General features: G+C 46.4%; 1 protein-coding gene across 2 annotated transcripts in view; it reads right to left on the bottom strand.

The window, feature by feature from the left end:
• Positions 1-1,996: 1,996 nt before the first annotated feature.
• SLC30A10 (solute carrier family 30 member 10) overlaps positions 1,997-21,502 on the bottom strand; it is a 33,859-nt gene continuing 14,353 nt past the window's right edge. The window contains exons 1-4 of one of the 2 annotated variants that reach the window (XM_032872941.1): positions 12,997-13,803; positions 12,199-12,276; positions 4,857-5,096; positions 1,997-2,541 (exon numbers count right to left, since the gene is read on the bottom strand). In XM_032872941.1, coding sequence (XP_032728832.1) covers positions 2,042-2,541; positions 4,857-5,096; positions 12,199-12,276; positions 12,997-13,606 — 1,428 coding nt within the window. In that variant the 5' untranslated portion in view covers positions 13,607-13,803 and the 3' untranslated portion in view covers positions 1,997-2,041. Of the gene's footprint in view, positions 2,542-4,856; positions 5,097-12,198; positions 12,277-12,996; positions 13,804-21,502 lie in introns of those variants that run through there. The other variant, XM_032872942.1, reaches the window with a different exon arrangement.

Here is a 21,502-nt window from a genome sequence, read left to right on the forward strand (position 1 = left end):
ATCCTTTGTGAGTAAGTGTCCATTAAGCTACTTTTCTGAGGTAAATTTAGTTCTATTCGAATTAAGTGACTCTTCCTTAGCATTATCTGGGTATAAACCAGTATGCACTTCTTTAGCCAGCTGCAAAGAAACTTTAAAATTAAAATCTTTTGATAAAAGCAGAACGAGGTAAAATCAAATTAGACCTTCAAATTTGGAAATGACCTTCACATTTCTTCTTTGGTTCCAGTCAAGACATCTCAACCAACACTTGTCTAGAATTTCATCCACTCATCACCGTGGTGAGCGTCAAAGAGAATCCCCTGTTTGTGTGTGTGTGTGTGTGTGTGTGTGTGTGTGTGAGTACATGCTGTACCTTTAGTATCAAAAATAAAAACATTGTGATTTTTTTAACCCTTCTTTTGGCTATACAGACTAGTCCAATAAACAGCTAGGGATAAAAATGCATTTACTTAATTCATGGCCAATTTAAACTCAGATCATAAATTTTCAAGGAAAGAGAAAAGATTCCTATCCTACTGATCACAGCTGCTTATTTATTTCAGCCTTAGAATGAACACCAAGGCACTTTTTTAAGATGGTATTAGTGCTGAAAAATGTGGGCGCTTTTTCCGTGACCAACCCAGCATTTCTGTTGACTACTGTGCAGATATGAAAACAGGACTCAGTGCCTGGAGCCTAAGAGACGACCATTGCCAGTCAATTTTGTAACCCATCGGGTAAGACTCTAGTTCTCTATGAGGGTTTCTTCCACTTTCTCAGACCTATCTTGAAACTCTTCTGATTAAAATACTGCTGCCTCAACAATGTGTTCAGTACAGGACAGACGCTTCTCCAATGCTAATGTAAGTCGATTATAGATCCAAATTAGAGTCTAATAAATTTATTTGAAATTGGTAATAGGGGTCAGAGTCAGAAAAGGAAATAAGGGAAACTATAAGCTCCCCAAGACACATTTAAAGGCAGCAATTAAAGTAATTCTCATGTTTCCCTACACACGCTTTTCCATCAAGTTGCTAGTTTGCAACTGTAATAAATACTTCAAAATATGCCTAGTGAAAGAAAAGTCACTCTAGCTTATTTATTTATTTTTGTGGGGGCAGGAATGACTACTCAGTGTCATATATTCTTCTACCTCAGGAATACCCATGTTCTCCTGGTAAATGCTATACTTATAAGTGTGAGCCTTAAAAAAAAAAAAAAAAGACCCAAAGGAAATTTGGACAAATGAGCCATTATGCAATAAATGAGAACAGTCCCAGTGGACTGATCCCACAAGACAAGATACAAGTATTGTGTTGTACCTTAGAAAGTGGAAATATTCCCACACTTCCAAGTGGCAAAAAAGGTATTTTATGCATTAAACATCTGAAGCACCCTACAGCTGCAATTCATTTCGCAGTGGAAAGTAAACATTAGTTCTCCCTCCACCTGACAAAATGAAGAGGTAGTCAACGGATTTTCTTCCTGTCTTCCCCTAATAAACTCCACTTCCTCTAATGTTCTGAGAATATTTTCTACTCTAATAGATGTTCACTTTTCATTTATTCGAAAATGAGTCAAAGAAAAAAATTTCTGCAGTGACAGGACTATCCAACTTTCCTTTTTTTGTGATCTTCTAGTGGAATGAAAAAAAAATAGCTATCAAGATTCTTAAGCTTTTTCGATGTACTTGGCTATGAGCTCACCTGAGAGTCCGCTACAAGTTCTTATCACTTTAAAACAGGAACTGCTTTGAATCCCGTGTCCACAACCATGGAGTCCCAGCCTTCAACATCCCTGACACAGATACGAGCACAGTTTGCTTCTTAAAATAAATGTTCAAACTAAAACAGTGAGTTTGTTGAAGAGCAGCCTGAGACACTGGGGACAACGTAAAGTTCTCAGTCACACAGAAATTAACAGATACATGCAATTGACATCCCCAACAACCAGCCCCTTGTTGAACACAGAGCGAGCACACCGCAAATCTGATACAGCCCACACAGGCCTTTCCACCAGCCAGAATGCCTCTATTCAGTCTGTTTATGTGGGGACCAGATTAAAAATGTGTGCTGTTGACATAATGTTGGTCCTCCTGAGTTTTGCTAAGAGCTTGTCCATGGTCACTCAGACAGTTGTCTGAAGATACTTCAATAACCACTTCTGTTGTTTCTTGCCTAGCGAAGCTATCACTTGGGGTTGTGTCTAGAGGGGGACAGCCATTGTGTTCCGCGCAGCCATTGACGTGCGCCAGGGGTAGGGCGCCGGGAGGGCAGCACAGCTTCTTCTCACAGCCCTTAGAGATGCAGGGGGAGCTGCAGAGCAACAGTAGGTCCTTCTGTTCCACGGGGTCCTTCAAGTCCACCTGCTCAAACTGGATGGTCACATTGTGGATTCCCGCACTGTGGAAGATCTCTCGAATTTTCCTACTGGCGTCCTGATAGCCCCTGTCCTTCTGATACTTGATGTGCAGTGTGGCAATGATCTTTCCACTTATAAGTTCCCAGATATGCACTTCATGTACGCTGCTAATCCCCGGCACAGCTGAGAGCTGGCTCACTACAACAAGGAAGAGCAGACAGTTAGCGGGGGCTACTGGAAACAAGGTACCTCTACGGGAGGGACACGGTCCCTGAAGGCATTCTCACCAAAAGGATGTATTTACAACAATGGGAAGAAAAAGAGCTGTATCTACATAGGTACATTTTCCCATAATCTTCTCCGTCCTCTCTGAGTCCCTATACATCCATCATGAACCCATAAAAGGCAATTCAAGAAAGGAAGTTTAACAACATACCAAAAAATTCCCAGGATTGATGGTGAGTTTACAAGGGAACGGACACCCTGACGGGCTGTGCCTGGAGTATGAAATAGGGTGTCTTTTTCAAAGAGGAGAACTTGGCAATATGGACGGAAAACTTTTACCAGCATCTCTAGTACTTAGAATTTAACCTATAGGGAAATACCCAAACATTCATTTATAAAAATGGTTTGGGCAGTGTTTCTTGTATTAATGAAAAAACAGAAATAAGGAAATAGTTAAATCAATTATATATAAAAGAATATGATTACAGCCATTAATAAGTAAGTTGCATATTTAAGGATATGAGGAGACGTATATAAGATATCTTTAAGTGAAAAATGAAATAGTTATACTGTATATACGGCACAATCTTTTTCTTTTTTTTTTAAGCAAACATCAGTGTATATATACACACACAAATTTTATGCAGCTAAAAGCTTGTCTCACTGAATGATTCAAAAATATTAAAAGAGGTAATTTCTGGGTGGAAAGATTACGAGAGACTTCTATTTTTTTATTTAAGTCTTCTATATTCTCCATACTTTCTCAAATGAGCATGTCTTTAGAGAGATAATGTGGAATAGTGATTAGGAGCAAAGACCCTGTAAGCTAGCCAGAGTCTGAATCCCAGTTTAGACACAGCCTTGGGTAATTTAGCTAGCCCCCAGGGCCTCAGTCTCCTTACCTGTAAGTTGGGAATAATAACAATAGTACCCCACAGGTTTACTTGCAGAATTAAAATGAGTGAATATGAGTAAATCACTTAGAACATTGCCAGCATATAGTATAACAGTCCCATAGAAGGGTTGCTCCTGTTCTTACCATCTATTTTTTAAATGTTTTTAAATATAGAGAACTTGGTTAAAAGGCAATATAAACCATTATCTATCACAAATTGCTTTGATATGTTTATCTTATTTCTTCAACTGGAAAATAAGTTCCTGGAAGGAAGAGACAATGTTGCGTGTCTGCTCCTGGGTATCTCCTTCCTCACCGCCCACCTCCTCTGCCTGCCGGACTGGGTAGATAGCAGGTTGCAGGAAATGAAGGCTGGTTGTTGGGACTGAGCACGGTAAAACAGCTGGAGAGTTGACCACCTAAGTGGCCCTGAGACTATAAAGCAGTGCTGCCCAAGAGGAGGCTCCAAAAGGCAAAAAGAACATCCAGGGGGAAAGACTAGGAGAAGCACAGGCTGTTGGCAATGGCCCAAGCAGTTGGTCCCAATGCGTGCTCCTAAACAGGGGGCTGGTTGGGCTCTGACCAACAGTGAGCACCATAAATCACGCCCTCCCAGGGGAAGGCCTAGCCATGGCCATATGATGGATTAAGACCCATTCAAACCTCCTGTCGGGGATCTAGTCTTCCAACTTTGAGCCCCACAGTGGGCCAGGCTCTACCTCACAGTAGAAACACTAGAAAATAAAGAAGCACATTCAGCTTCTCACCAGCATTTGGATTGTCCCCAGTTAGCAACTCGGCCAAGTCTCTAACTTACGTGTGCTCAGACGCACATAACTAAGGTGGGAGATTGACCTTCTCTTTGAGCCCAGCAAAGAGGTTTCATTACTGAAGGAGGCCATGAATGATCTGAATTTAAAACACGCTCCTGTTTTAAATTCATGTTTACATTTAAACAGGGTGTCACAAGAGACACGGTGACTTGCATGCCCATGCAAAATCAGCTCCCCAGAAAGCAGGATCCCAAATGCAAATGAATGACTCCTGTTTTCAGAATGAGGAGAATAAAAATCAAGTTCTTGGCAGGGTAACTTACGGGACTTAAAATCAATCTCTGACGTGAAGGTGGGACCCGAGGAGCAGGTTCGGCCCAACACTCTATTCTCAAAACTCTGCGGCTGAGTCAGAGAGTCATGGGCTGCAAAGGACCTTTGGTTCTCGGAGCTGTGAGTCCTCTTACTGGGCTACCAAACATGTGACAGACGTTTCTATGGCCAGGTGATTTACAGCATTTCGAGATACATAAATCAAACGCTGCTCTGAAAGAACACCAGCCCTTTGACCCGGGGAGTATTAGGTGGGCGTGGTTCTAGATAAGGACCACGTGACTCACTCAGCTCTTCCATATTCAGGCCTTTGGGGACCATCTGCAGCAGAATGGCAGCAGTCTCCTTGATGAGCGGGAAGGCGGATGACAAAATGATAATGACCATGAAGACAGTCAGGCTGGGGTCGATGTAGCACTGCCAGTTACACGGGTCCTCAGGGGGCAGGGGACGCACATAGAATATGATGGCCGCGACCACCACGACCACTGACCCCAGGGCATCGCCCATCACGTGCAAAAGCACACCTGTTGGGAAGGAAGAGAGACCTCTCAAGCACAGATCCACATTTGGGAGCCATGGGACGCTCTGTGACCTGGGTTGCCAAGTCTAAGAAGACCAGTTGCTATTTGTTTTCTTTTTGGTTAGAAGAGCAAAATGGATTCAAATGGACAAAAAAAACAAAAGTCAGCTACTTTGCAGAAAACAAAACCCTAGGCCAGCATCCCAGGACCCAGAGAACCCATAAAAGCCTAGGAAGATTCTGAGCTGCAGACCCCAGTGGGGAAAGGTACTGTCTGTTCACGGCTCACCTGTCTCACCACGGCTGCCTGCCACTTGTCAGAAGGCACCGAACTGGTAAACAGAGGTTGTGCAAACGGTTTCTTATTCTTTCAGACATGTGTCTGTGATTTAAATGGTTTTAAACATTTTGAAGAGGAGAAGGAATTAAGACTTATCAAGAGAGAGGTTCTTGGGGCATCCGGATGGCTCAGTCCATTAAGCATTTGACTTTGGCTCAGGTCATGATCCCAGAGTCCTGGGATCGAGGCCCACATCAGGCTCCCTGCTCAGAGGGCTGCCTGCTTCTCCCTGTCCCTCTGTCTGCTATTCCCCCTGCTTCTGCTCGTTCTATCTCTGTCAAATAAATAAACACAATCTTAAAAAAAAATGAGAGAGAGAGAGAGTGGTTCTTGTTATTCCTCGTCTTCCCTCTTCCTTGATCCATTCCCCCCCCTTTCCTACGTGCCTTTGCCTTTTCCTCACTTAGCCTCAGTCATCTAAACTGGATCTGGTTTGAAAGGTCCTTAAGAAGGGTCTCCAGGGGCGCCTGGGTGGCTCAGTCAGTTAAGCATCTGCCTTCAGCTCAGGTCACGATCCTCGGATCAAGCCCCACATCACGCTCCCTGCTCAGCAGAGAGTCTGCTTCTCCCTCTACCTCTGCCTGCTGCTCTGCTTACTTGTGCTCTCTGTCAAATAAATAAATAAAAGTCTTAAAAAAAAAAAGGGAGTCAATTAAAAAAAAAAAAAAAAGAAGGGTCTCCAGCAACACTGCCGCTGAATAAAGAGCCATTTGTCAAAATAAAATAAAATTAAAATTTAAGAGATAATAACATCACGGTTGCCTTTAATTAAGGGAACCAACCTTCAATGTTTTGATTATGATACAAAAAATTTGCCATCCTAACACAGAAGATCTGGGTGTCCAGTTGTATGTGACACACAGACTAAACTGGGATTTAGGTGAAAACTTTGTCAGAAGAATTCTAAAAATACAAACACTAGGTTTTTTTGTCTTGGTTTGGTTTTTTTGTTTTGGTTTGGTTTGGGTTTTTTCTTTTTTTCTTTCTTTCTTTCTATTTTTTTTTTTTTTTTTTTTCTGCAGAAGACATCAGACCCTTCTAGTCAGTCTGGTGTACAGACTGGCTGCATCAGCAACCCCCAGAAGCTGGTGAGAGATGCAGAATCTCGGGCCCCATGTCAGAGGCTCTGGAATCCGATTCTGCATTTTTAACAAGATCACAGGGGCCCGAAACTCACATGAAAGTCCCAGAACAGTGCTCTAGAAGAAAGCGTATAGATTAAGAAAGGCTCGTTTTGTCTCTCCAGGGATCCCACAGATCCACTGGGTTGAATTAATAAGAATCCCAAATCCTCATAACTCACTTGTGGCTACAACCAGTCTCACTTGGAAGATGGTTTAATTGGACGAATGCTTCTTTTTGGCAATACTTTTAGGATTCTGCATAGCTGAGTAGCATCAGAGGTGAAACAGCATTCTGCAAACATACTAAATGCAATTTGTGGCAAACACCCTCCCACCCCAAAATAATACAGAAATACAAATTATCTTCACTTTCCCTTCTGGCAGAGTGTTTAGTTGTTAGAATAGGATCCTGATTCAATGAATAGATTAAATAATTCCATTTTCTAATTCTGTGCCCCCTTTCACACACCCCACCTCTGGAAGAGCTTTTTACTCCCCAGTCCTTGTTCTGAGCCACAAAGAGAAATTCCCAAGAGTTGGTCTATATACCTTGTTCCTCCAGGGAAACCTGAAGATCGAAGCTTGGACCCTCTCCAGGGAAATACACAGTAGTACTATAAAAATACAAAAACCAAGTATTTCCTATCTGCACTTGACATCAGTTTCACTGCCTAAGACCATTTTCATCCTCTGTTTCCTGCATGACAGCCTTGTTTCCTCCATTAGTCACTAAGTGACGTGAGGACGAGGGTCATGGTCTGCACTTCTTGTGTTTATATTTTAGCACCAGAAGCACACAATGCAGGCCGGTCATAACTCCCATGACATAGAGTGACTTCTGTCTTTTACTTAATAATAATAATTGTATTGCCAGTTAACAAACATGCATCAGACGTTGTTGTAAGAGTGTCCCATGTCCTTACATATTAAGACTCTCTGAAGCGGTTACCCTCTCCATTTTACAAATGAGGGAACTGAGGCATGGAGTAGCTGAATAACTTATCCAAGATCACAGAACCAGAAAGGGTTCGAGTGGGGATACAAGTCTGCATAGAAAACCACTGTGCGAGGCGCCTGGGTGGCTCAGTGGGTTAAAGCCTCTGCCTTTGGCTCAGGTTGTGATCCCAGGGTCCTGGGATCGAGCCCCACATCCGGCTCTCTGCTCAGCCAGGACCCTGCTTCCTCCTCTCTCTCTGCATCTCTCTCTGCCTACTTGTGATCTCTGTCTGTCAAATAAAAAATAAAATCTTTAAAAAGACAAACAAACAAAAAAAACCACTGTGCACCCTGCCTCATAGACAGCCTAGATTCCCCTTTCATGTTTTCCTCCTAAGAAATCTCCCTGCCAGCCCCTCATAATTACATAAAATAGCTTTCAAACTTCTTCTTCCCATAATCCACAGTAAGAATCCTATTTTGCCTCCTAGCACACCCAGAGACACGCATTGAAACAAATTCGAAAAAACAAAGCCTATCCTCACCTATGACTTATTACTGTTTTCTATTCTATTTCATTCAATTCTCGTTAATTTTCTAAATGCTCATCATATTCTACTAAATTGATTTTATGAGTCAACCTATCATGGCCTTCAGTTTGAAAATCCTCTTAAAGCCTGATTCTTTCAAATTCCAGAGACTGGATATTATAGTGTGTTTTCTGGCCTCCCGTGTAAGGACGAAGAAGGCCTGGTCATCATCCTCCAGGGACCAGAGTCCACACTGGCAGAATTCTCAGAAAAGGGCACCAGGAACCTCAGGATGGGGGGGTGGAGATTCTCTGTGACGGGCAATCTCAGGGACGGCATCTCGAGCGATGAGGCAATTTGGCAGGACTCTGAAGCGGGGATGGACCTCAACAGGCAGCGGGGTTCCAAGCAGAGAGAGCTCAGAGAGAAAGGGTTCCAGGCAGGAAGCTCAAGGGAGGCCGCAGGTGAGGACGTGCCCATCAGGCAGCATGCGAGACAGGCACACTCAGTGTGAAGTCATAGACCCTGAGAGTCTCTGTGCGCCACGGACCTTGTGGAAGTCAACCTCTCTGAATACCAGCATCGTCCTCTGTACAATGGGGATGAGAATAGCGTCTGTCTCACTTCTCTCGGAGGCTAGTTCTGAAGAATCTGTTGAAACGATGTCTGAAAGCCCACTGCGACGTAAGTGCAGAGAAATGATTGCGACAAGGATAATTTGCATGCTTTGTGGACTGTGTCCTCTGCGCTCTTCCAACCCCTCATGCAACGCTCGCAACCCCACAGCGATGTTGTGGTGATCTCCACTACGTCGGTAGGGAGACTGAAGCTCAAAAAAGTTAAGTTACTTGCCCAAGATCACCTAGTTGGTAAAAGGCAGGGGCTGACCTTGAACCAGATCTGCCTGGCTGAGCTCTTCTCGCCTCACTGTAAGTGTGCATTAGATGGGGATGGGGACAGGAGAGATGGCTCGGGTCTAGGAGAGGAGGTGGGACAGCAAAGGGGTGAAGAACAGGGCAGAAACGTCTAGAAAGGAGTGCTGACATGGGAACAGCAAGCCCTTGACTGCCGGCGTTAGGACCTTATTCCAGAAGCGGGAAAGATTTCTGAGCAGGTTCTGATGGGATCACATCTATGATTCAGAAAGGTAAGTCAGGCAGCATTATCTGAGAGACAAAGATCAGCCCTTGGTAGACAGCTCAATGATCTGATTAGTCATCATTCTCACAAGGTAGAATTGCAATGACAGGACACCTCAACGGTTGGACCTCACTTCCTATCTTGAGATTTTTTTCAAAAACTCAGAAAAACTGGCAATTTGATATCAGCTGAAATTTGATGTGTCCCAGCCTTTGGAAAAGCCATCAGTGTTGTTGAATTTGCTGATAATCAGGAATACAGTACACCAGCCCTGGGCATTAACAAGTGGTTATGGAAGGAAGAGAGAGCTTTCTTACTGGAAAAAAGAATTAGAAACATCTCATCAAAGGAGACTTATTTTCAAATGATGTCCAGATTGTGGTCTATCTATTTACACTTATACTGAAATACAAAAAGTTAATTATCTTTCTGACCCTCTGTCGCAACGTTTTTGGATGTATCGCATTTGATCCTATTAAATAAAATCAACCACCACAACTGGCGAGAATTTTTAAAGGATTGTGCTTTCACGGTGCTTTGCAGAAGATGGACTGTGTTTCTCAGAAGGCATTTGTTTTATTCCACTGAAATGAGAAACACCAATGTATATGTAGAAATGATTCTTATTCACAAGAATCCCCGCCAGTCATTTGCTCCCCTGCAGATCTGGGGGAATAGTCCTGCTTTCTCAAACGGTGGCTTAAAGGTCAAAAGTGTAACCACTCAGTGGACTGTCTACACTGGAGAAGCAAGCCATTCTGCATGGAGTGTACAGGCAGTGTGCTAGACTGGAAAGAGGTGGAAATGCGAAGGAGCCCAGGAGCCCAGCCCTGCTTCTGCGGTTGCCTGGGTGACTTGGGAAGTCACCAGACTCTCAGGACCCTGCTTCCTTATCGGCAAAATGAGGGGGCGTGGAGTTCATTCCCACTAAGTCCTTTTCTGCTATAACATTGTGTGTACCTTCTCTGAATCATGGATCCAAGATGAGGACACAAGGTCTAAGGGGAGGCCAGCCTCCCATTTGGCCTGAAAGATGGAGAGGCTCCTGGGAGCCACAGCAGGGCTCACTTACACAGTTGGGCTGAGCCCAGCAATTCCACTCACTACCTGAGAGACAACAGCTCCCACCTGGTGAGATTCTTACAAATGCAAGTGACTTGTGCTCGCAGGGTGCCTGGCACAAAAGCACATTTTCCCTCTGCATTGCCCAAGAACTTGACATGCTTTATCTAACAGCCACCCCCTCAAGTAGATACTATTTAAAAGATGAGGGAATTGGAGGCTTAGAGAAGTCCAAAAACTTGCCCAAAGTCAGAGGCTTAAATGGTAGAGCCAAGACCTCAAACCCAGGAATCTTGAGCACAAATCCCAATCTTTTAGCTGCTGTATTATTCACCTCTGTCGGAAGCTACAGAACACACTGGTCAGCTGAGCTCAGGGCTGAGCCAGGTACAGCAAGGCTTTACCCTGGCATTGTTCCACCTAGGAGCTCCGACTTTAGACTAAAGATCGGCCAGATTGTACAAGTTTCATGATCATGCTGCAGGTTCATATATCATGCTTCCCGAACAAGATCACACTATCTATCGGTCCCACTATTAAGTCCTCTTAGCACCTTTTCGCTTACCCGTTCTCCTTCTCTGCATCATGAGAATGAATAACAGAATGTGCCTTGAAAAATTAAAGTACTGTGGAAAAATCTGTGATATATATAATATATAGTATGTATTTGATATCAAAATGTGTATAGTGGGGTGCCTGGGTGGCTCAGTGGGTTAAGCCTCTGCCTTCCGCTCAGGTCATGATCTCAAGGTCCTGGGTTTGAGCCCCGCATCGGGCTCTCTGCTCGGCGGGGAGCCTGCTTCCCCCCCACCTTTCTCTCTCTCTGTCTGCCTTTCTGCCTCCTTGTGATCTGTTTGTCAAATAAATAAATAAAATCTTTAAAAAAAAATGTGTATAGTATATATTATATATACTTTTTTTTAACTGAACCCAAAGAAAGACAAAGGATAATGGTTCTTCAATATAGATTCTCTCTTTTCAAAAAAGATTCGCCAGCTAGCACTTCAGAAATTCTCCTATTGCAGTTCAATTTTTAAAAAGTGACTCACGTAGAAATTTTTAGGAGCTCATGCATGGTTGTTGTCACTGTTGTTTTTTTTTCTTCTGACTTTCCCTGTAGATGCATACCAGGTATCACTTTGTAAAACAGACGGGAGACTCTCAAAAATGAAAATGTCTCCCAGATGATTACTTTTTCTTTATATTATTTCCATTTAAGCCCTATCACAGGCTTCCCCCAAATCATCTAAAAGTAAAGGGTTAAATAATCTTTGTTGAAATCCTCCAAGTTGAGATGGCGGACTGACCCTTCTGGAATCACTCCGAAGCAAAGTCTCTGCCCAAGAAGTTGGAAGAGAGAGGTGCTGGATGCAATGTTGGTATCTGGTGAGAAATTCACCTCTGAACTCCCTGGACTAACCTTTGCCCAGTGCTTGTGACCTTGAGCACATGGCAGGGAGAATGCTAGTAACGTGCCTTCCACGTGCCTCACCAGAACCCTCCGCTTTGGGCCCGGAAGTAGAGATTCAAGAGAGCCAAGAGACCCACCCCAGCTGCAGAATCCTGGAAGAAATAAGTGAGGCATGAGGGTCAATCAGCAGTGCCACGATGAACAGCAGCCAGTAACTCTCTTCTCATCTTCATCAAAATTACATTCAATTAAAATAGACCTCATTTGCATTAGCCATACCCACAAGTGGGGAAAATCGAGTAAAGTAATAACATGTTACTCCTGATCTGTGAGTGTCTGGAGCAGGCAGCATGAGCCCGGCTCTAAGCGGAGCAAGGATAAATCATTAGCAGCTAGTGTGTTGCTCCAAATCAATGCAGCCATTAGGCAAGAGACTAGGGTCATAGTCTATTAGTGCAACTGGCCTACTTTCTAACACACCTTATTAAAAGGCAAACAAAAACGCAGCACAGCCCATATGCATTACAGACAAGGGTTTCAAATCCACCCGAAGTCAATCCTACCTCTGATATTCAGGGCTTCAGACTTTTTCTCCTTTTTCATAGTCTCTTCTGGTTCATTCTGGGTGTTCAGAGAATCACCTGCATTCAAAGAAGAAACCTTGTGTTGTGTATAAGTTCTACAAACAAAAAGAACCAATGAACTCAAAAAAAGGTTTTGTTATCTTAAACTCCTACTAGCTCATCAGAACCCCCCTACCTCTCCACACACACAACCCAGAATAGTACATTTTGGCCTTGACATAAGCGTTGTGACCCACCTCTGGATTTCATTCACACTTCCATTTAAGTTTAAAAAACAAAAAACAAAAAAAACAGAGGGAAGTGGAATCCCACCCCCGTCTCCAAACCCATAACTCCCAGGAGGATAGAAGGGTGGGCCAGGCGGAAAGGAGAAAACAAAGTTCAGACCGTATCTCATGATCTGTTGCCCAATAATAACTATATTTAAGAAAATCAAGGCTCTGAAACAGAGAGAATAAGGGGAAGGGAAGAGGAGGGGAGGCCTGAAGATCCAGGAGAAAACCAGAGACACTGTGGGGAAGACAATAAATGAGGAGCAGAGAATTAAAGCCGAGCTACAGAGGACATGGATTTCTTTCTTTCTTTCTTTCTTTCTCTTTCTTTCTTTCTTTCCTTTTTTTCTTTTCTTTCCCTTTTTTTTTTTTTTTTTTTTAAACAAAATAAAAGCAGCCACAGCAGCCACAGCCCGGAAGAAAAAGAGGGCGTGGATGAGGAGGAAGGGACGGGCGGGAGGAGGGAAAGGCAGAGCGAGGTCCGGAGGATGCAACCGAAAGGCACCTGCTACGTTGGAGAACACCGTCGCCCCCTGCTCGTCCTGCCTTGCAGCGGCCGCCACGCCGCGGGCGGCGGCCGAGGGCCGGCGGGGGCCCCCGATGGCGCTCGGGGCGCGGCCCCGGGCCGGCGGCTGGGGCTGCTCGCGCGGCGGCGGCGGCGGCGCCGGGCGGCGGCGGGGGCCCCAGCAGGCGAGCCAGGCGGCGCAGTCCTGGAAGATGAGCAGCCCCAGCACGTTGACGGCCAGCCCCAGCGCGCCCACGACGAGCACCAGCCCGGGGTCGTCGATGCGCTCGGGCCGCGCCAGGCGCAGCACGGCCTCCACGGCGATGGTGAAGCAGAGCGCCGTGAGGAAGACGGCGTTGCTCAGCGCGCCCAGCACCTCGGCGCGCGCGTAGCCGTAGGTGGCCCCCAGGCCCCCGCGGGGTCGCCGCGCCACGTAGCCGGCGCCCAGCCCCACGCACAGCGAGATCAGGTCGGACAGCATGTTGAAAGAGTCGGACAGCAGCGCGATGGAGTTGCCTACGTAGCCCGAGACCAGCTCGGCCACGAAGAAGGCGACGGTGAGCACCAGCATGAAGAGCAGCCGGCACGTCTTGCCCGAGTAGCGGCCCATGTCGCCGAGCCGCCGCCGGTGGGGGCGCCCCTGCGCGGCCCGAGCCCCGTGCCCGCCTCCGGCCTCGCCGCGGGCCCCGCGCCGGGCTTCTTATAAGGCGGAGGCAGAGCGCCCCCGGTCCCCGCACGGCCAGAGTCTAAGGGAGTGGCCGCGGCGGCAGGCTCTGAGGGCCCTCGGGCCGCCGCCGAGGCCCTTTCCCCCGGTCCCGGCTCCCGGCCCCACTTGGCAAGTGGCCACGGGCCAATGTCTGGCCTTCTAGGACAGCGCAGGGCAGAGTGGGGGCTGCTGGGGACAGGGGGCGTGTCTGGAGCGCCCTCCTCCCCGACGCCCTGAGGCTTGGGCGGGGGGATTCGCCCGCCCACCCCGACCCCGCTTCCCCAGCCTCTCCCCCCGCCCCCGCGCCCTGTGGACTCCTGGCGATCAGGACCTTGACTGCCGCGGGGCGTGTTCGTCGCGGTGGACGTGGACGCCTTCACGTACGTGCCGGGCGCTGCGGGCATTATAGACTCCGCATTAACCCCGGGAGGCCCCGGCCAACCCTGCCCAGCCTTCAGGGTGCTTCCTGCAATGCGTTTCGTGAAGCTGGAACTGAGCCCTCGGCCTAACCCCCTCCACGAGGGCCCGTGGTCTCGCTGTTTTATCCGCTGTCCTTGCGGGTAGCCTTTGCGCAAGGAGCGCATTGTCGTTTCCGTCACCCCGTCAGGGCACGATATCGTCCTTGTCCCCCATTCTCTTCTCCCAGCGTCTTCACACACAAGGCCTCCCTCCCCAGGCGAGCTGCAGACAGCCCTGGAGGGGAGCACAGACCATACGCACTTTTCGGAAGCGTGGCCCTCCCACCCAACACTCAGAAATCAGTTTCCCGGGAGTGGACACAAGTCCCTTGACCACCAAAGACCTCGGGACAGGCCTCCTCTCTGTCCTTGTCTCATTTTTCCATGGCGGAGAATATTCTTTTCCACCCCCTGTGTCCCTCACAGCATGACCTGATACTCAAAGTTCAATCGACTGACCTCCATGAAGGTTTATCCCAAACAGAGCTTTTCCTGTTGACAACAGGCTCTGTTCCAAGTAAAAGTTATCCAGAAGAGAACTGTCCCCAGGACTCTGGGAGAGGCCGAGCCCTGGAATCCTTGAAAAAGGAATGGTGTTTGCTGTTGTGTGTTCAGGGAAGGGGGTTGGGGGAACCCTTGCAATTTTCTTTCTTGGTTTGTTTTGTCTTATATTCTTTCCTTATTCCCAAAAAGGATCTGTGAAGTCTGGTGATCTCTATTCCCCACCTCTTGTCTCTAACCCTTGAACTTTAACCATTCCTGAAACACATGTGGATTGGACTTGGAAATAACTGCACCAATCAGTAGCATGCTGATTCTCTCCCCATTCATTGTCTTAGCCTTATAAATCATGATCTTGTCTTCTAGCACTAAGGGACCCTAGCAAGCATGCTAAAATGTCCTTGGCCTGATGGTCCCACCTTCCACAAGATGAGTATCCAAACTCAAGAAGCCCATTAAACATTCCCTCCCCGCCTCCAGGAAAATATCCCAACACCGAGAACTTGAGAAAACTGATCATTGCAAGTATCTCTAAACACGAGTATTAAAATGGTCAATAACTTAAAAGAAATGAAGAGATATTGATAGGTGGATGAAAGCTTTGAGCTTTTTGGTCTTAGACAAGTTCCTTAGTGGTCTGGTCTGGATTTCATTCCTCTATAAAGGGAATAGTAATAGTGTCTCCTCATATATTTGTGAGGATTAAGTGGGTTAAAAAAAAAAAAAACACAGGAAGAAAAAGTAGGAATGGGATGAGGAGGAAGAGAGTGGGCGGGAGGAGGAGGGGAGGGGAAAGTGGGCCAGAGGGCCACCCGTTATCATCAGCATGCTTATATTAACATTAGCACGATGGCACATGTGTACCAGAATTACTCTTGAACCACAGATGTCACACTCAGTTGCAGAGAAAGCTACCCCAGTTCCTGGCTTATCCTGTCTTCAAACTACAAAGGCTCTGCGATGCGTAACGTAGGACAGCAGGCAAAGTAGTCGAGACGAGACAGGGGCTGGTGGAAATCACTTGACAGAGCGCAGTCCCTGCTGACTGCCATTTCTGTGTCATTCACAACTGAAAGAAAAACTCCAGGTCAGCAGAAATCTATCACGTGTGCCTGTTACCCAGTCATCCTCCTAACGGAAGACAGCTAACAAGAATTATGTCACTGCCCCGAAGGTAGTTGATGGAACTGGAAAGCTGGCCGGCTGCTGCGGAGGCAGAGGAGGGAGCTGTGTGTGAGGGACCCTGCCCAGGGCCTGGTTCCTGACTTCAAGATAGACGGAGAGTGTCAACAAAATGTGCTCAAGAGAAATGCGTTGACTAGCTAACTATGATTAGAGGGAGAGAGAGCTCTATATAGTTTATATATATATAGAGAGAGGATCTTTATAATCTAAGTTCATTGACAAAAATTCAGACTGCCTCCTACACGTTCCTGTAGATGATGAGGGTTCAACAGCTTCTGTTTATTGGGCTTTGACGGCCCAGCCCTGTGCTGAGTACTTTATAGACATCATCTCGTTTCATCCCCACAACTGACTCATAAAGGTGAAGACCTGGACCCCAGAGACTGTAAGGAACTCACCCAAGATCACACAATACGTAAGTGATACAATGAAGATCCCATCCAGGCATCACAACCCAGAGTGGACCTTCTTCGCCCCCACGTTATACTAAGTTGATCACTCCTAATACTCCTTTTGTTCTAAACTAATGAAAGGTTTTTTTAAGTTCACCTTTTATTGGCATAGAACTTGATGTGCTAAAGTTTATAAAGTAGAGATTATAGCCCTAGAAGTTCTTCCTACACTGGTATTGACCCAGAAACTAACCAACATTTTTTTTTTAAGAAATTGAAAAAGTAGCTGGTCTTGTTTTCATTTTTTTTGTTCTAGTTGAACAGAGATGATGTTCCCTTCAAGGAAGAGAGTGGACATCTCATCGAAGGCACCAAGCCATTATCGCAAAGAGGCTGTAGCTCTTTTTTCCCATATCTCCTTCCTCCAGATTTTAAAGATTTTATTTATTTATTTATTTATTTGTTTATTTATTTATTTATTTGAGAGAGAGGGAGAGAGACAGCATGAGAGAGGAGAGGCCAGAGGGAAAAGCAGACTCCCTGCCAAGCAGGGAGCCCAATGTGGGACTCGATCCCGGGACTCCAGGATCATGACCTGAGCCAAAGGCAGTCGCTTAACCAACTGAGCCACCCAGGCGCCCCTTCCTCCAGATTTTAAATACATCATCAGAAGCCGGATACTTCTCACCATTAGCCCAGCTCCAAGCCCACAGAGCATGGTAATACGTGAGGACCTTCGAAAAGGGAAGTCCTTCTCCAGAGGACTCTCCCTTACACGTCTGCTCCTTGCTGGTGAATTTATATAATGTGTATATTTGTAATACTTTGTAACACAGATCCTTTCTGTACCCCAAAAGTATGCACCTTGTCCTTGAAAGTTTTTAGAATACATTAAATTCAAGAGATCCTTTACAGGAGGTGACCACACTTTTTTTTAATGATAGAGGCAGGAGGTGTAAAGATGATAAGAAGTAGGTCCTGGTCAACTCCACTTTGAATGAGCTGTTCAGGGAGAAATGCTCAGCAATGATGTGAGTTGCAGCCCACTCAAAGGAGGCAGGTCCCGCATGAATTTAGAGCTCTGCCCATCATCCTGTCTGTAGAATGCAAATAAGAATCTCATACTACTTAGTGCATGTCGATGTTTTCAACATCAAATAAGACAATGAAGGTACAAATACACAAATAAAAGGCATTGCTGTTGTTGCCATGAAGAAGCCGCAATTAACATGAACTATAGAAAGCGAGCACGGTTATTGGTAACCACCACTAATGTAAACGGTTCAGCCAAGGTTTTCGGCTGCCTGGAACCCTTCCCTGCTTCCTTCTGGTAAGACGTCTTGTCCCGTTGGCACAGACATGGGCGTATAGCCAAGATTGAGCCAAACATACTTCCTCAGCCCCTGGCCACAATGCTTGAGTCAAAGGATGGCCACCTGACCCAACATGGGCCAGAGTCCTTCTCTGGAAGTTTCCAAAATATATCACAGAGAGAGAGAGGTTCCCTTTCTTGTTTGGTCACTTAAGCAGTGAGGAGGTGACCCAGAGCCCCTAATCATTACATCTCCCCTTGCTTTCTTCCCCAAACCCTTCATTCTGCAGTAAGGAAGGAAGCAGAAAGAGAAGAGAGACAGTGAAAGAGAACCTCTGATGGAGTTTCAGTCTCTGGTTCCAAGTTAATTATATGAACCAATGAAAGTTCCCTTTTTGCTGAAGCAAGTATAAGGAGGGTTTTTGTCACTTGCAGCCAGACACTCCTGGTCCATAGCTGACCAAGAAACCACACCTACTATCAGTTGCTAAGAGTGGTTTTCTCCTCTTCTCCACATTCGTGACTCAGGAGAAATATAAATTTAATAATTAGAAAAATAAAACGGCTGACAAAATAGGACCTTTCCTTACTTCGATTCCTCACCAATGCTGGAGAACTTATTCCTGCTCCATTTTTGTGCTCCCTCCAAAAGAAAAACTCCAGAAAACACTGTCCCACACAGCCTTTACTTCCTCAAATCGCAGTCTCTCTGTCACCCACCCAATGCCACCTCCATTTCCACCACACCATGGACAAGGTTTTGGGAAAGTTACTCACGACCTCCTCATGCTGGGATCTCCTGCTCTTCTACGCTCGTCTTGGCATTCTCAGCAACATTTGTTCCTGAAAACCTGGTTTTCCTTTTTGAAGACTCTCTTCACTTGACCCCCAAATAATGTACCCTCCTGGTTTTCCATATATCTCATGGATAGTTCCTCCCCCCTCCTCTTCATTTCTAAATGTCGGTGTGTCCCAGGACTCAGTCTTAGGCCCACTACTCCTCTCTATCCAAGCTCATCCCTCTGGTTCTCTCTCACCCTGCCCATTCTCCAGGACGTGGCTTATGCTCTTCCCACCTCCTGGAACCTTCTCTACCCCACTCAACTCCTCCTCCCCATGCCTTCGGTCTCAAAAGACAGTTCTTCAGGGAGACCTCCTTGACACTCACCCCCTGTGTAGCCTGCAGGATGACAGAAGATAAAAGAAGGAACAGACAAAAAATAAAAGAAATAGGGTGGAAGGAAGAGACGGAAGGAGGGACAAGGGAATGAACGAACATGGCTCACATTGGAGCTCACAGTTTTGGTTGTGTTAAGGAGACTCTCCATTCCATTCTCCAAGCTTTGCATTTCCCCAGGGACACCTGGGGTGGGCGTGGGGGATGGGGGGACAACAACACTCTTCACCTCTTTCTACGCTTCCGCTCAGAGGCAGGGTAACTACTTCAGTTGCTAGGTGTGGGGGAAAGCTTGGAACATGCGCAGCTGACCTCTTCTCACCTTTCTTTTCCAGATTTGCCAGATGAATTCTTAACAAGCACTCTGCTGTTCAACATCTAAGTCCTATCCTGGGCTATGTCATACCTACAGTAAAGTTGGCATCATGTTCAAACGCCATCTGTATCTTACCTAGCAGTTGTTTCCAAACCTAGGAGAGTAAGAGAGGGGTAGGATTTATTAGTCCCTAAGCCCTACCATCCTGGTGAGTTGCCAGGAGCTTGGAGAAGGATTAGGCTAAGACTCTACAGGCCAAAGTAGCACGTGGGGGCTGAGGGTCCTGGCGGGACCAGGGTGGGTGCTGTGAGGTGTGAAGGCTCCTGCGTGAACCTGGCCATATTTGGACCTCAACGAGTCACAGCAGCTTCCTGCCTCACAGAAAAAAGTGGCTCTTGTCATCGAGGCAGGGCTGTTTTAATAGGCTCTCATGAGCATGAGTTTTTGTTTTTTTCTAAAACATATTTAGCTTAAAAAAAATGTTTAATTTATTTATTTGACAGACAGAGATGACAAGTAGGCAGAGAGGCAGGCAGAGAGAGAGAGGAGGAAGCAGGCTCCGCGCCAGAAGAGAGCCCAATGTGGGGCTCGATCCCAGGACCCCGGGATCATGACCTGAGCTGAAGGCAGAGGCTTAACCCACTGAACCACCCAGGTGCCCCTTGTGAGCAAGAGTTTTAAAACTGGTTTTACTCCGTGCTCCAGTCTTACTGTGTAGAAAGGGAGAGGGAGAGAAACTTGCTCTCAGAAAGAAGAAGATTGCACCAGAGGAAGGGTGTTTTCCTGAAGCAAGACAGACACGAAAAAAAGAAAAGGAAATGCACCCATCTCTAAATATTCTTAAGGAGGGGGTTAGATCAGATCAGACTAGGGACTGGGAACCAAAGACATCCTTCAGTTCAGAGGCAGAAAGTCGAGATTTCAGGGAGCCAACTGGGCTCTGGAATGCGTCCACCATCACCAGAGAGAATCAGGTCCAGGGAACTATTAAAAATCATCCTTCTAAAGCTGCCAATATTGTCTGAAGTAAAAGCAACTGCAGGACACGGCAGCTACGTGAAATCTGTCCTACAAATCACCCCCACACACACACAATTGTATGTTGGGTGTGCAGAGAGCACGGCGTTTGCATCTCTAGTTCACAGATCTTCAGACAGTGGGCGGGGGGAGGGGGGAAACACTCATGGAACTGGAGGAGACTCATTCGGCCTGGCCCTGACTAAGATGACCAAGAGCCTGGGCCGGAAGCCGGTGGCCCATGGGAGGAGACTTCAGGAGTCCTGGGAAGTGGATTTTGTATGTGGAAGGGATGTGCACTGTTAGCCTGAGGGCAGGCTGTGCAGGTTGCTTCTTCCAAATATCTGCACAACATATCTTCTATTCTTTGTGTTTTTCCACAGGGTGACTGATGTTCTTTCCATCAGAAGTGGGTCCATAAGGGCACCTGGGTGCTCAGTCAGTTAGGCATCTGCCTTCATTCAGCTCAGTCAGGATCTCAGGGTCCTGGGATGGAGTCCCACATCGGGCTCTCTGCTCTGTGGGGAGTCTGCTTCTTCCTCTCCCTCTGTCTCTCCCCTCACTCAGGCATGCTATCTCTCTCTCTCTCTCTCTCTCTCATTCTCAAATAAATAAATAATAAATAAAATCTTACAAAAAAAAGAAGTGGGTCCATGGGCTTGACACTCCTTCTATGATGTCACTTGTTTGTAATCTATAGAATCTGAAGTTGGACCAAAAGAGGTATTGAGGCGTCTATCTTGTCCGATGGAGCACTCACGTTTGAGACCCAAGACAGCACGTACGATGTCCCAAGGCCACTCCAGTGTGAGGAAGCCAAGCTACACTGAGACAAGCTCATGGTCCAGTCAGCAGTCCTAGACGTCGAGACCTTCCAGCCCAGGAACCAGATAGATGATGATGCTGCCACCTGCCATCAAGTCACTGTTACATCCGCGGAGCCTTCCCAGCTGAGGCCCCACACCTCATGGGGCAGATGGGCTGTTCCTGCTGGTTCCTTTCCAAATTCCAGCCCACAGAATCCCACGTATCATAAAATGCTTGTTGTTTCATGCCATTAAATCTGCGGTGGTTCATTACACAGCAACCAGAACAAGGAACCACTGTGGAAAGATTGGCACGTCTATACAAAGCTTCCACAAAATCCAGAGCTATTTGAGAGGAGAAGCCTAGGAAGATTAGCATAGAATATTTAAAGCATTGTTAGATGGGCTTCAAATCAAAACAGTTATTGCGGATGTAGGGTTTGCCTGTGTCCTATGGGCACAGGTCCAGAAACGGACACTTAGGACTCCAGGACTGGCTCAGGGAGAATGAGACACACTGAAGTGGACTGAGGCAAGAATATGATAGCTTGAGTCCAGGCCTGCATTAAATGTTTTATTTAAGTGGAAAATGCTTTTCACATGAGGTGATCCGACTCTAAGAGGTGAGAGTTGACA

This window comes from Lontra canadensis, unplaced genomic scaffold, assembly GCF_010015895.1.
Source record: "Lontra canadensis isolate GAN:19392208 unplaced genomic scaffold, GSC_riverotter_1.0 scaffold46, whole genome shotgun sequence".
Taxonomy (NCBI): Eukaryota; Metazoa; Chordata; class Mammalia; order Carnivora; family Mustelidae; genus Lontra; species Lontra canadensis.